Source organism: Acinonyx jubatus, chromosome D1, assembly GCF_027475565.1.
Source record: "Acinonyx jubatus isolate Ajub_Pintada_27869175 chromosome D1, VMU_Ajub_asm_v1.0, whole genome shotgun sequence".
Taxonomy (NCBI): domain Eukaryota; kingdom Metazoa; phylum Chordata; class Mammalia; order Carnivora; family Felidae; genus Acinonyx; species Acinonyx jubatus.
Genome location: NC_069390.1, coordinates 27,842,357 through 27,866,788, shown reverse-complemented (window position 1 = coordinate 27,866,788; position 24,432 = coordinate 27,842,357). Strand labels below are relative to the sequence as shown.

At 39.7% G+C, this 24,432-nt stretch overlaps 3 protein-coding genes across 5 annotated transcripts in view; 2 read left to right on the top strand and 1 right to left on the bottom strand.

The window, feature by feature from the left end:
* Positions 1–1,129: 1,129 nt before the first annotated feature.
* LOC128311800 (basic proline-rich protein-like) lies at positions 1,130–24,298 on the bottom strand. 3 transcript variants are annotated; one of them, XM_053203324.1, is made up of 4 exons: positions 24,161–24,282; positions 21,263–21,314; positions 20,636–20,688; positions 19,115–20,138 (listed from the first exon to the last, which is right to left on the bottom strand). In XM_053203324.1, the coding sequence occupies exons 1-4, from the start codon at positions 24,272–24,274 to the stop codon at positions 19,899–19,901; spliced, it is 459 nt and encodes a 152-aa protein (XP_053059299.1). In that variant the 5' UTR covers positions 24,275–24,282; the 3' UTR covers positions 19,115–19,898. The 3 variants fall into 3 exon arrangements, 2 of the variants coding, with proteins under 2 accessions (XP_053059300.1, XP_053059299.1); XR_008290408.1 differs by lacking the exon at positions 21,263–21,314 and having other exon boundaries at positions 24,161–24,298; XM_053203325.1 differs by lacking the exons at positions 19,115–20,138; positions 20,636–20,688; positions 21,263–21,314 and adding an exon at positions 1,130–2,816 and having other exon boundaries at positions 24,161–24,288.
* On the top strand, positions 2,192–19,305 carry DEPDC7 (DEP domain containing 7). Its single transcript, XM_015081157.3, has 9 exons — positions 2,192–2,351; positions 11,231–11,621; positions 13,434–13,561; positions 14,388–14,577; positions 16,591–16,802; positions 17,568–17,710; positions 17,897–18,022; positions 18,121–18,199; positions 18,980–19,305. Exons 1-9 carry the CDS (start codon positions 2,279–2,281, stop codon positions 19,171–19,173), a joined length of 1,536 nt encoding a protein of 511 aa, XP_014936643.1. The 5' UTR covers positions 2,192–2,278; the 3' UTR covers positions 19,174–19,305.
* The window catches only part of TCP11L1 (t-complex 11 like 1), a 34,383-nt gene continuing 34,132 nt past the window's right edge, over positions 24,182–24,432 (top strand). Inside the window, exon 1 of the mRNA XM_015081154.3 lies at positions 24,182–24,318. The gene's annotated coding sequence lies outside the window, so the exon portion shown is untranslated. The remainder of the gene's footprint in view (positions 24,319–24,432) is intronic.

The window sequence follows — 24,432 nt, the reverse complement described above, 5'->3', positions numbered from 1 at the left end:
TGCCCTTGACAATTTTCCAATTTTATTAGGCAATCAATGTGTGTGTGCTTAAATAATTAGGTAAGATCTGTTCAAGCTGGGGGAGGGAGCACTAAATAATAACGTAATTGGTAAGTGCCATTGGTGGTCAGAAAAGAAACACATCAGAGTACAATCTGTCCAGTGAAGATGGTGGGATTTGAGTTAGGCCTCCAGGGTGCATAGAATGTGGTTAGGTCAGGAAAAAGAAATACAGCATTTCAGGTGAGATAAACAAATAAAGCACAAACTGGTAAAAATTATTTGAAATGTTATATAAATTATCAAAATCATCAAGGTCACCTGACTTTTTCAAAAGACCCAATACTAGTGTTTGTCAAGATTTGTTTTCAAAAATAGTATGAGCTTTTTCTCTCCCAAGCGATGAGGATGAACTTTTTTTTTTTTAATGTTTATCCATTTTGGGGAGAGAGAGAATGAGTCCGGGAGGTGCAGGCAGGAGGAGAGGGGGGAACAGAGGATCCGAAGCAGGCTCATGCTGAAAGGACAGAGCTCGATGCTGGGCCTGAACTCATGAATGGTGAAGGTGAGATCATAACTTGAGCTGAAGTTGGACCCTCAGCACACTGAGCCACGCAGGTGACCCTGAACGTGTATTTTTTTAATGTTTACTTTTTTTGAGAGAGAGAGAAAGCAGGGGAGGGGAAGGGAGAGAGGGAGACAGAGAATCTGAAGCAGTCTTCAGGTTCTGAGCTGTCAGCACAGAGCTGGGCTTGAACTCACGGACCCAGACATCATGACCTGAGCCAAAGTTGGACACTTAACTGACTGAGCTACCCAGGCCACCCCCCACACACACACTTTTTTTTTTTTTTAACTGAACGTGTATTTTTATTCATTAATGCAGTCTGGGACAGGCTAAAGCTAACTGGTCTGTTGAATGCCTGAAACAGGTCCTAAATTGTATCTTATCTCTGCCAGCAGGAACCAACTGAGAAATTACAGAGGAAATTGCTTGAACAGACCTGAGGGCAGGTTTTACTACCACCAGGGGGAGAGAGCACATTAAAAAAAGGAGTAACCAGTTGGCACCTTTTCTAAATCTTCAGATTGCCCCTGCCCCACACACTAAATTGGGATTCTGGGTCACAGCTTCTTAAGTATGTATTCTTTGAAACAACCACATGTATATATTCTTAGAATTGTATTCTCTAAACCACATGCAGGGGCTTCTTCCAATAAGCAAAGTAATGAATTCACACCTAAAAGCATTCTAATTTATAACCTGATCACACAGGTATCCTCCTTAACGAGATATTTATTATACGTACCAAAGTTTTAAAATGATTACAAAATACCCAAATTTGGGGCAAAAAAAAAAAAAAAATAAAACAAACCCAGGCATGTATCTGGCAATGAATTATTGGTCCCTTAGATCCTTCACCCTTTCAGAAGTACCTCAGCAGGGCACCCCTGGATTCCCTAGTTGCAACTTCCCATTGACAACCCTCCCTTCCCTTCTTTTTTCGCCTTCACTCCATTTTCATAGCAAACTCTGTCCCTATCCTCCTGACCCAGAGTTACTTTGGAGGAGGCACCGATTTTCTTTCCATGGCCAGCCAGATGCCCTCCTAACTATGACCTCTAAACATTGCTCTCCTGGGCTAGATAAAGATTTGTTTTTGTTGTTGTTGTTTGTTATTTTTCAGAGAAGGATGCGTGAAAAATTCGACGCAAATACCATCGTGACATAATTTTAAGCACTAAAGTTTCAGGACCAAGTACTAAAATTCTTAACATGAATTAGTTTGTGTAATCTTCACAAAACTCTACGCCACAGGTGAGGCACAGAGCAATTAAGCAACTTGCTAAGCCTCAGAGCTCATCAACTGCGTGTAGTGGTTTGCACCCAGGTGGGCTAACTCCTGCTGGGGCGACGCTGAGTGGCGGTGGGACGGGAGTGCCGGCGCCGACCCGCGGCTCCCACACACAAATGCTCTCTACTTGGCTACCGCCCGCAACACAGCAGAACGGTGCAGTCCGGGGCGGGGGTGGGTGCGGTGGGGCGCCCGGGGCCGAACCTTTTCCGCCCCCGCGGGGCTGCAGGTTACGCGCAGCTCCTGCAGGCACGTGACCAGTGTCGAGCGGCTCGCGGCGGCCAAGGCGGGCCGGGCCTGGCCGGGGGCGGGGCCTGAGGGGAGCCCCGCCCCGTCCCGGGCCAGTTAACTGGCGGCCGGGGCGCGGGCGCGCACTTCGCCGTGCGGCGGTCGGAAGAGCTGGTGGCTTGGCAGCTACGGCCATGGCCACGGTGCGGGAGAAGGCGGCGGCTCTGAACTGTTCAGCTCTCCACAGCCCAGCGCAGAAGCCTCCAGGTAGGTGATGAAGACCCCTGTCCGGGACATGTGGGGGTCACAGGGCGGGCTGGGGGGCTCAGGTTGCGGTTCTTGCGCGAGGCTGGCACGCCGCCGGGTCCAGTGGGCTCCACGCAGCTGTGCCCCCTCGGGCTAGTGCCCAGGCTTGTCGGCGAATTGGGTCCCTCTCTCGCGGGTGGGCTGTAGCCGGCCGACCCTGCCGTCCTCACAGCCCAGCTTTCTACTTAGTCCCCAACTTGAACTTTGTTGCGCGCTTTTCAGTGGCCAGCTGCGTGCCAGGCGCTCTCACTAGGTCTCCAGATAGGCTCCACGTCGTTCCTCGTAGAAAGTTTATCTGGACTTGTATGGCTCTTTGCCTTCAGTCTCAGCCACAAACCTCGGCTCCACAGTATGGCCAGGAACCGAGCGCCTCTCTTGCCCGCTCTGTTCTCCAGACTTCCTGGGCTCTTGTTCAACGGGCAGGACCTTGGCAAAAAAATATTTGTTCGTTAAATTTTCTGGATGGGCAGTATTTCAGTGAATAGAAGTTTGAACTTTTTTAAATGGCTACATGACATTAGGAGAGACGTTGATGAATTTCTGCCACCAGCTTAATCGTGGCTTGGCTTTGAGAGTAGTTTGCTTAGCCTCTTACTTTCTTTGAACGTCCAAACAAATGAATGGAATGGATGAGAAGTTCTAAAAATCTGATCTTAGCATATTACAACTCAGTAAACAAACAAACCACAACAAACTATCCAGAGAACACTTGGCTCTTTTTTTTTTTTTTTTTTTTTTTTTACTTTCTAGAGAAGTTACACCCCCACCCTCTTCTGCATCTGCTCTGTAGGGTGTTCTACAAATTGGTTCCCTATCTGACAAAAACTTTTCCTTTGGAAAATACCAACCAGTGAAACTGGCTCCTTCCTCAAGGTGACAGTAGTCAGTGAATTGACTTAGGTCAGATGGGTGCATCTCAGTGGCTCCAGTCTTGTGTTTGACTTATAATGACTAATGCCCCTTTTAATCTTCAAAATTCTAATGATAAATTGTGATGAGAACTACTTTAGGAATAATATTGACCTTGTTCCCCAATTTAAAGGATTCAGATAAGCATATGATGGCTACATTCAGAATTTCTCTGTGTTTTACATTGTGAAAAGAGTTGTTTTATATTCATCACTTGAGAATTCAAAGTCAAATCGTATTGGAAACAGACTTGGGAAATCTTTAGGCTTACTTTCTGAGAGGAAGAAATTGCCAAATTTTACATGATTAAAAACATGGCACCCTGTCTTCTCTAACAGCTGAAATACCAGTTCTGAGCTTTGGGCATTTGTGAACAGGTTCTTAGATGGCATAAGCGAACAAGTATTCAAAATTAAGTAGATGACTTTCAGAGGGAAGAGCTAAAGGGCTGGTTAGCAGATTTGAACACATGGCAAAGACCAGTGTCCTGCACAGCAGCACAGTGGGCAGAGAAAAGCCCACTGCCTTTTCTCATCCGTTGTGCTTGCTAGGGTTGGAACCCTACCTGTTAGCATTTGTTAATCCCTCTTCTACCCTTTAGTTGCCTTGTCACAGTCCCAGGGAACACAGTAATAGGAGCCTGTGCTTCTTGGTTCCTTGCTATTTCCTTTCTGTATGCTCAGGCAAGCAGCTTTCTACTCTTAGTTCTCTACCTATTACTAACTCTTCCACACCTTAAAGGGGCTGTAACAACCAGGGACCTGATTTATGTAGAAGAAATAAATGCCATATGCTAACCTTCAGGACATACCTTAAAGATACTTGCCTTTTAATACAGACAAATAAGAAAGTGGTATGTTATCCTGTTTTCCTTTTATACTGTAACCCAATTCTCTGAATTCACCAGGTATCACTTTTCCAGGGAGCTCAAAGTACTTCCCATATGCTATCTCATTAATCTGTGTGAATTAAAGTAGGGGCCAGTGCCTACTTGTATTGATAGTTCTTTTAACGTATTTTAAAATTGTTCTTATTAGAAGAGATTTCTTTTACATTCTTTACCTGCTTGCAACCTTCTTAGAGGCAGTCTCTGTCTTCAGCATGACATCTCTAATACTAAATAAGAGGAAAACAAACTTTGAACTATCAAAACCAATATGCAGTAAAAATGTTGTGTATTGGTATCAGTGTATAGCAGCAGGCTTTTCCCACTTAGTTACAGCTGCCTATTTTAATACCCCAAACTCGTTCTCTACATTTATCTATTTTCATAAGGCTTTGGTTAATGTCCAATAGATGTAGTTCTTTTCCTTTGTCTTGAAAATTCTGTAATGTTTTAAAACCTCCTGAAAAAAATAATTCTTAACATTATCTTAAATCCTAAATGACTTAGGATTTACATATTATTTTCTGATGAAGAGTTAAATCCTCTGGTATGTGACACATCTTGTCTTATCTGCTAACAGTCTTTATTTATTGAATACTGTTTGGAGCTTGACATCATCAGGTGAGGTGAATAGGTAAGGGATAAACTCTTTGAAGGTAGGAACTCTGTCCCCTTAGTTCAGAGGAAGGAAGAAGAAAGATACCTTCCTTTTTTACTTTTTTAAATAAATTTTTTAAATTTTAGAATAGATTTAATTTACAAAAAAGTCACGAAGTTAGTATATAGAGTTCCCATATGCGCTTTACTCATTTTCCCTTACTATTAGCATCTTATATTAGAATTGTATATTTGTTGCAATTAATGAACGAGTGTTAATGCATTCTTATTATTAACTGAAGCCCATACTTTATTTAGAGTTCCTTAATTTTTGCTTAAGGTTCTTTCTCTGTTCAGGGATCCCGATCAGGTTATTCCATTACATTGAGTCCTTAGGCTCTTCTAGATTGTAAGTAACAGTTTCCCACTTTGTTTTGAAATATACATCTGTTAGATGCTGGGTATTAACATATTGTCTCCTATGATCCTGATGGTAACAGAGATCAGTGCAACTGGCTCTCTTTTGCAACAGAAAAATAACCTTGTTTGCCCAAGATTGCATTATAGTAAATGATGGAGCCAAGAATAGAACCCAGGTATCTGGGACTCCAAAACTCATGCTTTTGTCTTACTCTTTGTATCCAGAGAAAGGAGGACTGTACGTCCTGCATTAACACAGGTTTTCATGTGTAACTAGTGTTCACTTAACCCACAGTTTCTGAACTTTGGGCACTATTGACATTTTCTTCGTTGTGGGGGTTGGCCTGTGGTTAGCAGTGTCCCTAGGCCCTCTACTCACTAAATGCCAGTAGCACCAACCCCTCCTTTGCTTGTGACAACCAAGAATGGCTCCAGACATTGCCAAGTATCCAGTTGGGGTAAAATCATCCACTAAGAACCACAGCATTAACTCTCTTTTCAAAGTTTTTAGTAGTTGGCAATCATCTACAAGTATTGAATAACCAAATGTATTTTGTGAGGCAGTTTATTTTTTTTTAATTTTTTTTTTCAACGTTTTTTATTTATTTTTGGGACAGAGAGAGACAGAGCATGAATGGGGGAGGGGCAGAGAGAGAGAGGGAGATACAGAATCAGAAACAGGCTCCAGACTCCGAGCCATCAGCCCAGAGCCTGACGCGGGGCTCGAACTCACGGACTGCGAGATCGTGACCTGGCTGAAGTCGGACGCTTAACCGACTGCGCCACCCAGGCGCCCCAGTGAGGCAGTTTATAAGGCAATTAAATAATTTGAAGTTTTGCAAACTATAAGGACATTTGAAAAAAAAATAAGGCACTTATTTTTCACTGTTCAAGTTTGTGGAAAATTGCCTAACATGAGCTACTGAATTGTTTTTTGTTTTTTGTTTTTTTTCCTGTGCGGTGGGGGCAGTCTAATGCCTAGGAATGAAAACGAGATTCTTACATGTTAATTTAGAAGTAGCATGTTTTGGGGGGTACCTGGGTGGCTCAGTTGGTTAAGTGTCAGACTTCTGCTCAGGTGATAACCTCGTGGTTTATGGGTTTGAGCCCCCAGTCGGCTCTGCACTGACTGTGGAGCCTGAAGCCTGGGGATTCTGCCCCTGCTCCCTTGTGCTCCCTCTGTGTCTCTGTCTCTCAAAAATAAACATAAAAAAAATTTTAAAGCATGTTTTCATAATTGTGTTTACCTTGCATCAGGATCCATTTTTGTAATGTATTTATTGATCTTCTACGGAGTTCAGTAATCCTTCAAATTTGAAGTGATGATAGAATTTGTTTTTGCCTTTAAATAACACAAGCAGGGCCATGGTAGAGGTGCTGCACAGATCGTGGTTGAAGCTGATTGTCCCTTTGTGACTTTTGAGTAAATGTAATTTCTTGACATATCTGCCTTATGGCTTGATTTTTAGGGAATTATTGTAACAACTTGTTTATTTAGTGTATATTTATAGAAATGAAGATGATTATCAGTAGTATTACAAATATATATCAGAGTTCAATATTAGAAATTTAACTTTTTTATTCTTGGTAAATTCTTTTGGGTAGATTTCAAATACATGCAAAGAACAGGTCTTTGCCTTTGAAAAATAACTATTTTCAAACAAAAATGAATCTGCTTGAAAAGTGAATGTTAACTAGTCTAGATTTATATAGTGCTTAAGAGTATGTATAGTATATTATATATCTAGTTTAAAACAATTTCTGAGCCTCTTATTAGGCTCAGACATCTTCCAAAAAACTTTGTATCTGATAAGGTCACATTTGTTCCTATGCTTCATTTCTTACCATATTTTATGTCGTGTTCAATGTCCATATCTAAGTGGAGATGGGGTAGAATTTCAATCTCTCAAATCCTATATTCAGCAGTTTAGACTGGAAACTAACCTTAAACACAGTGTTCCACTCTTGTATCAGTAAATGAAGAAACCGACCTATAGAGGTTAACTCTGTTATCCAAGGTTATCACAGCTGATCTCTAGACTCTTTGATCCTTTGGTCATGATGCTTTTAGAACATGCTTGACCAAATGTAAATTAAATAAGGAAGTATCAAGGATGCAGATAGTGATGAATTTTAAAGAAATGTCTAGCTCATATGCAAGTGAGGGCTGGAGACAGGCTGAAATTCTGATTGCTAGATTTACAAAGCATTCATTGTATACTTCTGGTCTCTTGAATTCTGGTTGGAAGTTGCAGTAATTTGTCTTACTGGGCCATGGTCTGCTATACCAATATTCATTTCAGCTCTTAGATGATAAATAAGTTTCAAACCAGCATGTGGGGGACCTGTGTTCAACTGGTGAAGTCAGCATTAAAAAAACAGGTTATCCTGGTGTGGGTTTTGGCACATTTACTTGTCAAGTCCAGGGTATATTATGTATTAAAGTATCTGTATGAACATGAGCTACTTTGGGTCTGTGGGTGGTGATGCTTGAGGGGAAATATCCCAGGATGCAATGGTAGGGAATTAATGGTCAGTGAGAACAGAGGGGACCTGAAAGGGCTGAATTGTATCATGCCTGGAGGACTCTGGAAACATTGTGTGGTTCATAGGTGCCTAGTATCCTGCTCTAACCTGTTCTTTAATCTTTTATACTGTGTTATCCAACCTGCAAAACTTCCTGATTTCCCATATTTAAGCAGCAAGTTAATATGGGGAAATTTATTCTTAACTCCCCTGTTGAAGATTAGCCTTTTCCATGTCGCTGAAACTGAGTGTCCCCTCCCTCCCACTCCATTCTGTGGTCTTGTTGATCTCAAATTAGTGACTCAGCCTTATTTTTTAGGATTTGTATACTTACCTACTTGGAGTTCAACTGTTAAGACTGATGTGTTTCAGATTTAACATTATTACCCAGAAGTCTATTTCAATCTACTTGAAAAGCACTCTGATCTCTACAAGTTCAAATCTTATTTTCCTTTCCTGTCCTACTCCTGCATACTGTGACTAGTATATATTATGGAATTTATGATATCCTCTATTTTAGGACTAATGAATACTGTATTTATTTGTTTAATGACTACTGTTTTTAAATATTTTTTAAATGTTTGTTTATTTTTGAGAGCAAGCACAAACAGGGGAGGGGCAGAAGGGGGAAGGGGAGACACAGAATCTGAAGCAGGCTCCAGGCTCTGAAATGTCAGCACGGAGCCCAACGTGGGGCTTGAACCCATAAACTGTGAGGTCATGACCTGAGCTGAAGTCAGACGCTTAACGAACTGAGCCACCCAGGCACCCCTTGAATTTTGTTTTTATTTTTATTATTTTTTAAATGTTTGTTTTTGAGAGAGAGAGTGCACGTGCAAGCATGGAAGGGGCAGAGAGAGAGGAAAGGGAATCCCAAACAGGCTCCACACTGAGTGTGGAGCCCGACCAACCTGGGGCTTGATCTCATGACTGTGAGATCATGACCTAAGCGGAAATCAAGAGTGGGATACTTAACCGACTGAGCCACCCAGGCACTCCTCTGAAGTATCTTGAATTTTAAAATACAAAAACAGTCTAGCTGATTATTTTAAATGAACGTTAAAGTAATTGGTAGATAGTTGAATTACCCATCTACTTTTGGTATTGGAAATATACAAATAAACAGTAAAGGGCTTTGTGTGTATGTTAGTAACTTAAATAGTGAAGATGTTCAAATTTCTAGTAGCTACAAAATGGCACTGCAAGTGGATACAGTGTGATGGTTCACTGTGGTTCTTTTATGTATTATAATACAAAAGACGAATTCCAGATGACCCACTTAAAATTTATGACCCTAGTGCATTAAGTGGAGTTTTAATGTCTTTCAGGAACTTATCTTTGCTTTCATCTTATACATTCTATTTTATCTAAACAGGCAGGAAGATAATGTCAGGTAGCAGTTTCTGTAATTATAATTCTCTTATTCCTTAGAGTTGTAGTGATACAGTTTTCCTTTTTACATGACCTTAAGGGAAGTAGTAAGTTTTCAACTTCTCTGTCAGAGAATCCTAAAAATAAAGGAAGTGATCCACTTAACAAAAATAGAGGCTTAAAAATTAGAACCACTGAATATTCAGAGCATCATTGAAAATTGTAACACATAAAAACGCACAGTCTGTGTTTATGTAAAAAGAGAGCAAGCCACCCAGCCACCAAGCTTATGATTAGCTAGACTCTGTTCCATCAGCTTATTAAACGAAGGTCTGTGTTTTCCTTTTTATTGTTTCTCCTTTTCTTTGTAGTTTTGCCAAATATCAGTTTATTAAAATCAGGAAAAACATGATAAATCTTTGAAAGCATGTTTTCTGTTTCCTGTCTTGCTGAAACCTTGCTTTATCTCTGTGCTTTTCCTATCTTTGTGGTAGGTTGTAAGCTCCTATCAGGCAGGAACCAGTTTTCCCTGTTACAAAGTGCTTAACTCTTAAGCCTGCATAGTAGGAAGCTTTAAAAATATTAGTTTAGGGGCGCCTGGGTGGCTTAGTCGGTTAAGCATCCAACTTCAGCTCAGGTCACGATCTCGCGGTCCGTGAGTTCGAGCCCTGCGTCAGGCTCTGGGCTGATGGCTCAGAGCCTGGGGCCTGTTTCCGATTCTGTGTCTCCCTCTCTCTCTGCCCCTCCCCCGTTCGTGCTCTGTCTCTCTCTGTCTCAAAAATAAATAAACGTTCAAAAAAATTTATTAAAAAAAAATATTAGTTTATTCCAACTGCTGTGTGTATGTATGTCTATAATTATACATCTATTTACTGATAAATGCTTTAAAATCATATAGACCATGAACCAAATTCCAATACCATCTCTTAACAGTATAATGTTTGGAAGTTACATTTAACCTCTGCGAATCTATTTTTCTTCTCTGAGATTATATCTACCTCATACGGTTGCTAATGTTGTAATGTAATTCATAAGGCACTTAATAGAGTTCCTTACACATAATTGGTAACTGCCACAAGGTCCTACTTGATACCCCACCCCAAAGACCACTTCCACTCTCCTCTGATCTCATTTCCTACTGTTCTTTCCCTGGCTACCCACCTTGGGCATGCTGGCCTTGTTCCTCCTCTCCTGGCCAAACACACTTGGTTTCTAGAGCCTTTGCTCTTTCTGTTTTCTTTCCCCAAATATCTGCACAGCTTGCTTCCTGATTTTACTCCAGCTTCTGCTCAGAAATCACCTTGTCAGATCTTTCCTGACATCCATCTGAAATAGTGTTCTTTCCTCACCAGGCTTTATTTTTCTTGTTAGCATTCATATAACATGTACATATTGTTTGTATCTTCCCACAAAGTATAAGTCCATGTAAACAGGGATTTGATTTTCCTCACCTTTGTATCCTAGCATGTAGGATAGTGTTCAGCATAAAGTAGGCACTACATTTTAAATGAGTTGCTACTAATTAAAATTTCAGTAATAAACTGACCTCATAATTGTTCCTTAGTAATAACTTTGGAAATTGCTACTTTTTTAAAGTTTATTTTACTTATTTTTGAGAGAGGGAAGAGAGGGAGGGGCAGAGAGAGAGAGAGAATATCCCAGGCAGGCTCCATGCCACCAGCGCAGAGCCTGACGTGGAGCTTGAACTCACGAACCCGTGAGATCATTACTTGAGCTGAAACCAAGAGTTGTATGTTTAACCGACTGAGCCACCCAGGCTCCCCTGAAATGGCTCCTTTTTTTTTTTTAATGTTTATTTATTTTTTTTTTTATTTAAAAAAAATTTTTTTTTTAATGTTAATTTTTGACAGAGAGAGACAGAGCATGAGCGGGGGAGGGGCAGAGAGAGAGGGAGACACAGAATCTGAAGCAGGCTCCAGGCTCTGAGCTGTCAGCAAAGAGCCTGACACAGGGCTCGAACCCACGGACAACATGATCATGACCTGAGCTGAAGTCGGACGTTTAATCGACTGAGCCACCCAGGTGCCCCTGAAATGGGTATTTTTTGTTTAAGGATTGCTTAGACCTTATTATAAATGAACAAGGTTACTCTGCGTTTTTCCCATTCCAGGTTTCAGCGTGGCCCAGAAACCATTCGGAGCCACCTATGTGTGGAGCAGCATTATAAACACTCTTCAAACACAGGTGGAGGTGAAAAAACGAAGACACCATTTAAAAAGACACAATGACTGCTTTGTTGGTTCAGAAGCTGTGGATGTCATTTTTTCTCACCTAATTCAGAATAAATATTTTGGTGATGTAGATATTCCTCGGGCCAAAGTGGTAAGAGTGTGTCAAGCACTTATGGACTACAAAGTATTTGAAGCAGTTCCAACCAAAGTCTTTGGAAAAGACAAAAAACCTACATTTGAAGATAGTAGTTGCAGCCTTTATAGATTCACAACCATACCTAACCAAGACAGTCCATTAGGCAAAGAGAATAAACTATGTTCACCTTCCAGGTTAGTATATAATGTTAGATTATCCTGGGGGTATTGGCAGGATTTCATCTACTTTTTAGCAACAGGCTGAATGGTTTTATATTATTTTGGAAACCGTAAATGAGGCTAAAATCTGGGTCTGTGGGTAAATTTGATAAAATACAGTGAACTTTTGTTTATTCAGTATCTCCTGGAATTCTTGCTTGTTCATATTTTATATTTAGCAGAAACAGTCAACAAACTTTGATTTTTCTGCTTCAAGTTACAATTATAGCATAAAAGTATGTTTTATGCACAAAGTGGTATGAGAACAGAAAATGTGAAGGTAGGCAGGTAAGTTATCACTAGAATCTAGGAAATGGCAGATGTGAAGTATGAAAGGCATGTGGGACCCAGAGTGCGGAGAGTTTCATGTGACTTGAGTTTGCAATCGATCATACAGATGTTGGGGAGGCCACAAAAAAGTGACATATTTTAGAAAGGTCATCCTGGCGGCCATCTGGACATCCTAATGGGGAGACCTAGTTAGGAATCTATTGCAGTATTGCACTCTATAGATGGGGGTGAAGTGGGGATTGTGGTGAAGAGGGAATCAATTAAAGGGAGACTGGGGGACAGAATTGTAGAACCCAGTGACTGAAATGGATGAATGTGATAAGTACATAATTAACTTATTTGTCATGAAGTAAAATGTTTCCATTTCCTTGAGCTAAACTGTGTAGAGGGGACCATGCAACTGAAGCCTTATAATTCAGATCTGACCCAAAGAGTTTTAGTCTTCCCGACTTTCAATTATTTTTAGTGTATTGTGTATCAGATATTGTGTATTTTTAATGTCTTTAGTGTATCAAATATTTTAATGTATTAACTTTCAAAACTTTAAAAGATGATAAAATTACCTCTAAATATAGGAAGGAGATATGAGGGTGAGATAGGGCAAAATCCCTGCTTTCCAGATACAGGTCCACATACTTTATATGAAACCTTTGGGGCTATATGCATTTAGCAATTTGGAGCTTTGGAGATCTTAAAAAGATACTTTTGTATATAGACCATATGTTTGATAACAGTCCTGGAGGGATCCTGGGCAGCATCTGGTAACCGAACGTATTAGTATTTCTTTAGTAAACAAAATACTCCTAACTGGGAGAAGGAAAGGCTATGATAGTCTCAGGTTAGCTTTTGCCACCATATGAGTTCTGAATAAACTTTAAATTTTTCACAGCTTTTTGGGTTTGAGAATTGTGGGTAAAGGATTATCAGCTCTGTATTTGGAAAATGATGAGCACTATCCACCGAAGGATGCCCCAGAAATAGACATAACTGATAAAAAACAGCATAATAAAGTTTGATTACATTCTAAAATAGGAGACCAAAATTTTAATCATCGAATTACTTAAATCTAAATGTTCAGGGGTGCCTGGGTGGCTCAGTTGGTTAAGCGTCCGACTTGGGCTCAGGTCATGATCTAGCGGTTCGTGAGTTCCAGCCCCATGTCGGGCTCTGTGCTGACAGCTCAGAGCCTGGAGTCTGCTTCGGATTCTGTGTCTCTGTCTCTCTCTGCCCCTCCCCCACTTGTGCTCTGTCTCTATCAAAAATAAATAAAATGTAAAAAAAATTTAAAAAAATCTAAATGTTCAAAGGAGAATTTAGAGTATGTGTATTTAGACTTGAGAAAGTAGGTGCATGTTTTTTTTTTCTGTTGTTAGAATTTGCATTTGTTTTGTTTTTGTTCTGAACTAAATAAACTTTGTAGAAACTCTTAGCTTTCTAACAGTAAGATATTTCTCTGGGCTTACTACTAAACATTAATTTAAAAAAAATTCATTTTAGGTATTCAGATGCATTATTTAAGTCCTCTCATTCCAAATCGGCAAGTTTAGAGGATCTCTGGGAAAATCTGAGTTTAAAGCCTGCTAACTACCCTCACATAAACATGTCTACAACCTTGTCTCCACAAGGTAAGTAAAGATGATACAAGCAAGAAATACAGAAGACCAACTTCAGATAAAGTTAGTTATTTAAAACTTTTCAGTCTTAACCTTTATTAGAATTTAAATATTCAAACCACAAAGAAAGAGCACACTGTGTATTAAAGCTGTTTATATTAAGTTTTAACAGAGGTCTATTATCTTTAACAAATAGATCAGTGTTGCAATTCTTGAACACTGACTTTTGTCCTATCAGCTGGCAGAGGTTCAAATCTGCAGTGTTTTGCGTGCGGATTTTTATTTATTTAAAATATGCTCTCAGATATTTCTTTCTCTAACATTTTATTAGGCTAAATAAAATTTTGAAAATTACATTATTAATGTTTAACATTAACAGAACTCTTATGTTCTTCCTGGTCTTTGGCAAAGGATTGAAGACTCATGACCGATTTCCACCTTCCCTCCCCCATCCTAGTTGTGGAAACCCTGAGTGGAATAATCTGCAGCCAATAGTTTCAAACCAGTTTTCAGATTGAATAATGAATCATTCTTTCTTCCAAAGTCCTTATTAACATGTTATATGACTTGATCTCTTATCTCTGCCATATTGCTTTTTACAGTACAAGAATGAAAAGAATTCCTGTTGTCCAAGTCTGTTCTCCTACACTTTAAACAAATCTTGAATTGTATTTTCTCATAAGAAACCACTTCATAAGATTGACTTTTTTCCCTTTCCCTTTCCTTTTTTTTTTTTTTTTTTTGCCACAAACTTCTACCTTAGACTTGCCTAGACAAATACTGTGGTGAGCATTTAATAAATATTGTTACTTTTTACCTTGTCATTTTTCCTGTGTAGTTATTAATGAAGTATGGCAAGAAGAAACAATTGGACGTCTGCTGCAGCTTGTAGACCTTCCACTTCTTGACTCTTTACTCAAACAGCAAGAGGTTGTATCTAAAGTTCCGCAGCCTAAGAGGCAACCTGACTTGATCAACAACAGTAACTATCTGGATCGAGGGATTCTCAAGGCTTATAGTGACTCTCAGTATGTGGAAATACATCCATCTAATAATTTGAGTGTGTTTTTAGGAAGATTATAGATAATGGTTTGAAGATAATCCTTTGAGTTCTGTCCATAGGATCAGAGATGCATTAGTCAATTGATAATTATCAGTACTTAGGAAAGTGAAGAACAAAATTACCTTGGTCAAAATTAGAAAGAGATTTAATTTTCATTATTTTTTATATTCATTTTTGTTTCACACATACCTTCACTTGCGTATCAAGTGAAGAAGATGATTATGTTCCATCTTCTCTCTGTTAAAATGTAGGGCAGCACTGGGGGTTGTATGGAAACCAATTTGACAATGAGTTTCATATTAGGAAAAAATAAAAGGAAAAAAAATAAATGGAAGAACACAATATAAAAAAATTTTTTTTAAATGTAGGGCTCTCTGGTCTTCAAAGGGCTTGGAACAAAATTAACAGATTTGGCAAATTCTCAGAATCCTTTGACTACCTATATTTTTATACTTCTCCAGAATATCTTGAATATGTATTTTTAATTGTTTTGTTAAAGAAATATAATGAAAGTAACTCTTGTTCTCATATCTGACTATCATTCTTCCAAATATAAATCTTAAGGTATGAAGGCTTCACTTCAGGTGCTAAGGGAAATATGATTTTTTTTTTCCTTAAGGAAGAGTTCTATATTCCTTATAACTTTGAAACTCTTCTCCTAAGTAAAACTATCACATGTTAAAATCTTGTATTTTTTATTTCTTATAGCTTATTTAATGTTTAATTATTTTTGCCTTAGCAGATAGCATTCAGTAGTTAGGGAGATAGAAATGTTTCAAAGGAATGCAACTTACATTTTCAGTACTTCATAAGTTCTACAGTCCAATGAACTATTAATAGTTGAATGTCAAAAGGTAGCTTAAAACCTTATGCAAAAAGCAGTTAATCCCAACATACTAGTTATTGACTCTGTGTATACAATAGGAGGCTTATTAATCAATAAGAATTTTAGAGTTAAAAAAGATTAAATCCTACATAATTCTTTAAAAAAAAAGAATTTAAAGTAACATGAAAACATTTTTTATTTTATTTTATTTTGGGAGAGAGCAAGCGCGTGGGACAGAGGGAGAGAGAGAGAATCCCAAGCAGGCTCCACACTGTCAATGTGAGATCATGACCTGAGCCAAAATCAAGAGTCCGCTGCTTAACCAACTGAGCTACCCAAGTGCCCCTGAAAACATTTTATAATTACCTTAAATTTTAAATACAGAGTTAGAAACTGTGTTAAAAATGACCTTAAAGATCATCTAGCTGCATCTTACCATTAACTTGATGAAGCTGATGCCCAGAAGGGTGACGTGACCTGCCCAATATAGGGCACCTGAGTGGTGACAGAATTAGTTGTCCTGAGTTCATGGCAGTAGAGTGCATGATTTTTTAAAAACTATATATAAAATACATATGTACATTAACAAGTTGAATATTAAAAGCTATTCATTCTATTTTTTGAACTGTAGCATTTTTCTGAAGTTACCCTGCTGGCATTTTATTAGAAGTAGAAATTAATTATTTTGAAACCCTACCTTATCTTCCTCTATTCTCTTCTAGCCAAAGTGTGAGAGGATTGATCACACACAGAGCTGTGAAGTAAGCAAGATTGTATTAGAAAAGTACTGGTCTAGGAGTGAGATCTGGGATCTAGTACTGCCTGGGACCCTGAGCATGTAACTCAGAGTTTCTGGGCCTCTGTCATAAATTTCAAGAGTAGACTTTGAATTTTGATGTCCTTTTTAGTTGATATTGTAGTGGATAGCTTCTGTTTTCCCTTCAAAAGAGAAAAAGAAAAAGAGAGAAGACCTATTAAGCCAAGCTTTTGGTCTGTGATACATGATCTACCAATATTTTAAAAAGAATTACATGTATCTTTAAGGATATAGAAATCTATCTTCATGGCAGACTTGAGATAGGTAGTAAGTACTGTGTGTACATTTGTTGCTTTTTTGCTTTTTAAAATAAAATAATTCTTTTTTCCCCATAGGGAAGATGAATGGCTCTCTGCAGCAACTGACTGCTTAGAATACCTTCCTGATCAGATGGTGGTGGACATAAGCAGAAACTTTCCTGAGCAACCAGATAGGATAGACCTAGTGAAAGAACTTCTGTTTGATGCCATTGGCAAATATTACAGTAGTAGGGAACCTCTGTTAAATCATTTATCTGATGTTCATAATGGCATTGCAGAACTCTTAGGTAAGTAAGAGCTTACTGGATCCTGGAATGTGTCTTTTGGAAAAAACAGGAAGAAGTTAATTATCCTCAGAATTAACCAAAATGGCACTACTTCAAGCTGGGAGTGGATCTGGATTAATCCATGGAAAGTATGTTTATTCCAAAACTTCTAGGGCTGATTTAGAAAGAGGCTTTAATAAGCTGTAAAGTTACACAGGAACTTCCGTTGGCACAGGAGAATGCTACCCTCATTCACTGGAAGTTTAACAAGTATAGCGTGGTAGTTCTCTTCTGTAGAAAGCACACCAACATCACCACTCTTCCCACTCCGTTCTCTTCAAAATGGCAGACACTCTGTCCCTCTACCAATGAGCCAGACTGTTCCTCATGGTTTGTTGAAAACAAATCAGGGGTTTCAGAGAATCCTGTCTATTTTTCTCAGGTAGAGTTGGATACATCAGTACTTTACACATAGTGTACACTTGAAATGTATTGAATTAATGAAAAGCAGGCTGGGAATTTATTTTCAAAGCCAAGAATTTGATACAACATCCTAAGATTGTTAATTTTGACAAGGATTTAGGGAATGAGTTGTCAATTTGAGAATAGGCTGTCTTGAAGGTTGGTACTGGTCATTTATTGTAATTCCTCGTCTTTTTGTTTTGTTTTGCTTTTGAAAATAGTTTTGAATAAGTTTACTGTTTAACTTAAGCTTTAACTTGAATTTTGTTCCTTTAATAGTCCCTCTTGGTCAAAATTAAAAGCCGTTTTTTCTTTTGGCTGAAGTGAATGGGAAGACTGAAATAGCATTAGAAGCTACTCAGCTCTTTCTAAAGCTTTTGGATTCCCAAAATAGAGAAGAATTTAGAAGACTACTGTATTTCATGGCTGTTGCAGCACATCCTTCTGAATTTAAATTACAGAAAGAAGTAAGTCTTTCGTCTAAATGTTAATTGTATTCAGTAGCCTTAATACTTACAGGATGCACATGTCAGATTATTTTACATTGGCACCAAGTATGCTGAAATGAATAGCTATTAATACTTAATATTGCCTTTTATATTAAATTTAGTTCAAATATACACTGTTGGGTGTGTTTTGTTTTATTTTTATAGAGCGACAACCGAATGGTTGTGAAAAGGATATTCTCAAAAGCTATTGTTGACAATAAAAATTTATCCAAAGGCAAAACTGATCTTCTGGTACTCTTTTTAATGGATCATCAAAAAGATGTTTTTAAGGTAAAATTCTGAAAGTAGTTAAATTGAGCTTATGTAATGATCACTAGATTGCAATGCATTTGAATAATGTCCCATGTCCCTCCTCTTTTTTTTTAAAGATTCCAGGAACTCTACATAAAATTGTTAGTGTTAAGCTCATGGCCATTCAGAAAGGAAGAGATCCAAATAGAGATACAGGTAATCTGAGAAATAGTATTTTCATGATCTTTCAAAGCTAAATTCCTAGTTATTTATTTGAAAGTCTTGCTGTAAGTAGTTGCACTTTAATTTCAATTAAACTTTAAACTCCTTGGAGTTACCCAGACTTGGCAGAGACCCTCCTTATGTCAAAAAGTAACTTGACCTGGGGAGCCTGGGTGGCTCAGTCAGTCAGTCAAGTGTCTTACTCTTGACTTAGGCTGGGGTCATGATCTCGTGGTTTGTGAGTTCGAGCCCTGTATCAGGCTCTGTGCTGACGGCACGGAGCTTGCTTGGGATTCTCTGCCTCTTCTGTCTCCTTGCCCCTTCACGACTTGTGCTCTCTCTATCTCTCTCTCTCTCAAAAATAAACTTAAAAAAAAAAAAAAAAAGTAACCAGGGTTAGAAAGTCAGCAGTGCTTAGCATCTTCATTGCATTTTAAAAACTGGGGAGGGGCGCCTGGGTGGCTCAGTCGGTTAAGCATCCAACTTCAGCTCAGGTCACGATCTCACGGTCCGTGAGTTCGAGCCCCGCGTCAGGCTCTGGGCTGATGGCTCAGAGCCTGGAGCCTGCTTCCGATTCTGTGTCTCCCTCTCTCTCTGCCCCTCCCCCGTTCATGCTCTGTCTCTATCTGTCTCAAAAATAAATAAACGTTAAAAAAAAAAAATTAAAAAAAAAACAAACTGGGGAATAAAAATAGAAATGTGAATATATTATTTTTTTTAGTTAAATCTGAGGAATAGATTCATTAATTGAACTTTTTACTTTTAAACTTGAAGGATATATATATTGCCAGAGAATTGATCAAAGTGATTATTCTGACTATACACAGAAGACAACTAAGGATGAACTAATGAATTTACTAAAAACTATTGATGAGGATTCAAAACTATCTGCCAAAGAGAAGAAAAAATTGCTAGGTCAGTTCTACAAGTGTCATCCAGACATCTTTATTGAGTATTTTGGAGACTGAGTTTTTAATGTCTGTGTATAACTTATGTATTTTAAGAATAAATTATGTATCCCAAATACCTAATCACATTTGTAATCTTGGGTGTTCTAAATATGAAATTGTACTTAATAAAATGTTTTTTGTATAAACTGAGTATTAGATGGTATATTGCTGTTAAGTATTGACCTGTTTAGGGTGAGTTGATTTATAATTACTCTGCCCAATACTTTATAGAACATCATAGGAATATAATGATATGACATTGCAGTGTTTACATAACAGTATTAAATAGTAAGGAAGTCTAATTAACAGTTAATAGGACTGTGGTTTTTACCTTGAAAGGTACTCCTTAAAGATATAAAATAGAAATTCAGGCTATGATAAAATGAATTTGGTAATTACCACAAACAGACAAGTCAGAAATTGAACTGTCCTAATGATTTTGAAAACTTCATTTTTTTAGGTTTATTGTGGAAAACTTCAAACATATATAAAAATGGGGGAGAATGGAATAATAGAATAACTTCCACATACTCATTATCCAGTTTCAACAATTGCCAACTGATGGCCAATCTCATTTAATCTATACCCCCATGCATTCTTTGCTCCCACCCCAGCAAACTTCAGACATATCACTTCATGTATAAAAGTTCAGAATGTGTAGCTAAAACAGGACATTAAAAAACCAACCACGGTATATTATATACACACAAACCCACAATTCCTTAATACCATCAAATATGCATTCAGTAGTTACGTTTTCTGATCTCACATGATTTTGACAGTTTATTCAAATAGGGATCCATTAAAGTCCATAAATTGCAATTGATTAATGAGCTTTGTAAGTCTCTTAATTTATATGTTCTTTTGAATCTTTCTCGTTTCTCCTCGCGCTGGGTTCTATGCTGACAGCTCAGAGGCCTGGAGCCTGCTTCGGGTTCTGTGTCTCCCTCTGTCTGCCCTCCCCTGCTTGTACTCTGTCTTGTCTATAAAAAATAAACATTAAATAAAATGAAACTAAATTTTATCTACTTAGAGATACTGCTGCCTACATTTAAACAGAGGTAGGGAGGAGTGCCTGGCTGGCTCAGTCTGAGCGTGTAACTCTTGATCTCAGGGTTGTGGTTCGAACCCCACATTAGGTATAGAGATTACTTAAATGTTTTTTTGAAAAATAGAGGTAGGAAAGACTCAAATGACAAGCCAATGTGCTGGCATGTCAATCTTTTATTTTCTAACCTATAACGGATACTAGTCTTTAAATGGGAGAAAGTTGAGGACTCCTCTATAATGTACCTGTGATCCCTAACCTTGTGTGGTTTTTGTTTTTTGGCTTTGTTTTCATAGGCAAGAAGGGAAGGTAACTCTCTTTACAATGTAGTGAAAAAGAGAAGATAAGCTTGTTTGTGATTTAAGTGTGAAGTTTTCAGAAACTACTGAAAGTGCAGTGAGACCATATGGGGAGTGTGGGGGTGGTTCTTACCTGGCTGCACACTGGAATCACCTGGAAAGCTTGGCAGTTCTCTGGCATCACCCCTGGAGTTTCAGCTGATAGTTTTAGAACTCCTGCCAGCCCCCCCCCCCCCCCAGGAGATTCTAAGGTGTAGTCAGGGTTGAGAACCACTAATCTAGAGACTCTGTACATTAGTACAGAGCAAAACTGTGTACTGACTTGCAACCTTTGCACGTAATGATTATTTGGCAAACAAAACTACCATCTCTCCTTCAGGGGAAGGCAGAACTGCCTAGTTATAGTCGTGGTCCTAGAAACAGCAGCATTCTAATGGGATGATAATTCCATGGAAAATCTAGCAAGACCACAATTTACCTCAACCTTCATAAGCAAGAATAGAATAAGGTTTTAAGAAAAATTGGTCATGTTTACTGCATGGTCAAAGTTTTAAACTGTGGGTTCTGTGCTACCCTGAATGCTGTGGGCAGCCCTCCTGTACCACTAGAACTGTATGTTGTTTGCTATGTGCCCTCATTATTCATCCAGGATAACCTCTTGGGAACCCATCCTCACTTACACAACCTGATGCCTAGGAGTCTGAGCTTTACCACTACCCTAGCTGGGTAGAACAGGGCTAAGCACTGATCGATAGCTTACCTATAGGCAAATGACTTGAGTTTGCATAAAAATCAGCTTGGGCAGTGAAATTCTGTATAGAAAAATCCAAATTAGGGAGCAACAAAGTAAGCTAGTCTGTTTTATGAAGGGAGTACAGGAGACTGCAGCGAGGAGCAGAGGTATGATGAGAGCGATCCTTTGTGTCTAGGGGAGTTGATAGGATAGTACTGATCTCTAGAACAGCTGCCAGCTTTCTTCTTCAAAACCCTAAGTGGCCTTTCAGTGAACTCCCTTTATTTTGAGGTAATTTGAGTTTCCTGTCCTTGCAACCCAAAAAAATCACATAAGGTGTCAGTATGTTTTTAATATTTAAAGGAAACCAAATATATCAGAAGATTACAAGTAAGCCACTGCAAGTCAAATCAATAATTTTGATAGTGTAACAACATCCCCTCCACAAGTGAAAACTGTGTATATTAATCCTTAAAAGAAGGTAGTGGATTCTCACTAGGTATGTGGACATAGAGGGTGGGTCTCCCTAGGGAGGTAGTTCTTTCCTGGCTGTATGTTCAAGTCACCTGGAAAGCTTAACAGTTCTGCCTTGGCATCACCCCCAGAATTTCAGATGATAGTTTTAGAACGCTCCACACCCCCAGATTTTAGGATGTAGTTAGGGTTGAGAACCACTAGAGACTAATGGTATATTAGTCTGGACATGGAAGTGAGAACTGAATGTTTTCTTGGTGAATCTTTGTTCCAGTTAGTTGAGTATTTTAAGGATTTTTTTTTTCTCTAAAGTGAATCCTCATCCGAGGACTTTTATGCGTGTGTGTATTTAAGAAAAAATACCCAACGTGCTAGTTTGTGAATGGTTTGAGGGTGTTGTATTGCACTCAGCCTCCAACACTTTAGGAATAATTGCCCGGGTGTGATCTATTTAGAAATATTGTTTGACAGCACTAACTTCACTTCATCTTACTTTGTTCTAGTTATTTAAATTTAATGAGTTTTATGGGTTACAGGTAGGAGATTTAATTATTACCTTCATTTGGTTTAGGACATACATGACTTATGCTCAGTCTTAAAGCATTTTTACAAATGAACAATTAATCACATAGCTTTTATTTTTTAAGACTAGGCCCCAAAACTATTTTTTAATTAACTAATTTATTATTTTTTGAGAGTGCACACGAGAGCAAGCGGGCGAGGGGCAGAGAGAGAAGGAGAGAGAATCCTAAGCTGATGGCACAGAGCCTCATGCTGGGCTTGAACTCACCAACCATGAGATCATGACCTGAGCTGAATCAAGAATCAGATGCTTGGGGCACCTGGGTAGCTCAGTCGGTTAAGCGTTAAGCGTCCGACTTCGGCTCAGGTCATGATCTCACAGCCCATGAGCTTGCCAAGCCCCATGTTGGGCTCTGTGCTGACAGCTCAGAGCCTGGAGCCTGCTTCAGATTCTGTGCCTCCCTCTCTCTCTGCCCCTCCCCTGCTCATGCTCTGTCTCTTTCTGTCTCAAAAATAAATAAAAACATAAAAAAAAAAAAAGAGTCGGATGCTTAACCAACTGAGCCACCCAACGACCCTGGCCCCAAAACTATTTCTATTCACATAGTTTGCTACAAGGTGAGAAAAGCATGGTTTTCTTGGAGCAGCCACTAGTCCAGCACCAAGATAAGCATGGTCCCTGCTACCTGTGATGGAGATGAAGCTCTAAAACAAGCTTGTTTTAGCATGAATTTTTTTTTGAAAAATTTATTGTCAAGTTGGCTCACATACATTATAGTCTTGAATTCAGGAGTAGATAGATTTCTGTGATTCATCACTTACATACAACACCCAGCTCTCATCCCAAAAAGTGCCTTCAATGTCCAGCACCCATCAACCTTCCCCCCCCCCCATCAACCCTCAGTTTTCTCTGTAGTTAAGAGTCTCTTATGGTTTGCCTCCCTCTCTGTAACTTATTTTTCCTTCCCTTCCCCTATGGTCTTCTGTTAAGTTTCTCAAGTTACACATTTGAGTGAAAATGTGATAATTGTCTTTCTCTGACTTCACTTAGCAGAATACCCTCCAGTTCCACCCACATTGTTGCAAATGGCAAGATTTTATTCTTTTTCATTGCCAAGTAGTATTCCATTGTATAATATATACCACATTTCCTTCATCCATTCAACCATGATATTTTTTCCCTTCTAAAACACAGTTCATAAAACACCCAAAGTGCTTACTGTTTCTGTACCTACACCAAGTGGAACCCTCATGGAAACTGCCCCTTGCCTGGCGTCTTTTCAGGACTGAAGTCTCGCTCTTCCTATGGACAAGTGTGGCATCCGCTTGGATAAAAGAGATGACCTCAAAACCAAAATGAGTCTGTGCCATTAAAGTGAGGCTTGGCTACCTAGGTGGTGGGCGTGACTTTTTTTTTGTTTGTTTCTTAACAGCCCAAATTAGAGGAGAATGATAAATTATGTGCACCTAGAAGACACGATGGTAATGTTTAAATTTGAAAACCCGGGCGGGGAAGGCTTTGAATGAGGTTGTGAATGAGCGGCCTATCGCTTTCTTTCACTTGACAGACTCCGTGCCAGCTCTACCACGCGTTCCTCTCCCGCCTTACACTCTCTCAGAGGCGCCCGCCGTTCTGTACGGAAACATGGCGCCGCCCTGCGTGGGGCGGGCACCTCCAGGTCCCGAGCCACCGCCCACTGTGCCCCCTCCGCAGACCCGGAGCCCACCTCTCGCATCTACATACGGAAACAGGGCGCCTCCTAGACTGAAGCACCTCTCACTAAGCACCCTGGGTCCGGACAGGGCCGCGCCTCCCGCCTTTCCGTACAGAAACATGGCGCCGCCCTGCGTGGGGCGGGCGCCTCCCGGCTAAAAGGCTGCCTCCCCCTTCCCGACGCTTGAGGAACCGCCGCTTTGGCCGCTACCCACCGGAGTCGGGTAGGGAGGACGGCCCTCAGCGCGGCGAGGGATGCGGCCTCGGAAGGACAGAGGCTGAAGCGTCCCGTTCTCGCCGCTCATCGCTCCCGTCTCCTCCCGTCTCATTCCCGGCCCGAGCGGCAGGAGGAAGCACGCCGACTCCGCGGCAGGTGAGGGAAGCGGGCGCGGAGGCTGGCAGCCCTGCGGGGCCCGCACGGGAGGCGTGAGGTGGAAACCACAGGCATTTCTTCGCCTCCTCCGGGGAGGTCAGGTCCCGGTGCTGT

Coding starts and splice junctions, on each gene's coding strand:
- DEPDC7 (XM_015081157.3), top strand. CDS start 2,279: ATGGCCACGGTGCGGGAGAAGGCGGCGGCTCTGAACTGTTCAGCTCTC. Junction 2,352..11,230: donor CCCAGCGCAGAAGCCTCCAG/GTAGGTGATGAA, acceptor TTCCCATTCCAG/GTTTCAGCGTGGCCCAGAAA. Junction 17,711..17,896: donor AATTTAAATTACAGAAAGAA/GTAAGTCTTTCG, acceptor TTATTTTTATAG/AGCGACAACCGAATGGTTGT.
- LOC128311800 (XM_053203324.1), bottom strand. CDS start 24,274: ATGAGACGGGAGGAGACGGGAGCGATGAGCGGCGAGAACGGGACGCTT. Junction 21,315..24,160: donor GTCCTCCCTACCCGACTCCG/GTGGGTAGCGGC, acceptor TTTTCTATACAG/AATTTCACTGCCCAAGCTGA. Junction 20,689..21,262: donor CTCAAGTCATTTGCCTATAG/GTAAGCTATCGA, acceptor CTGAAACTCCAG/GGGTGATGCCAGAGAACTGC.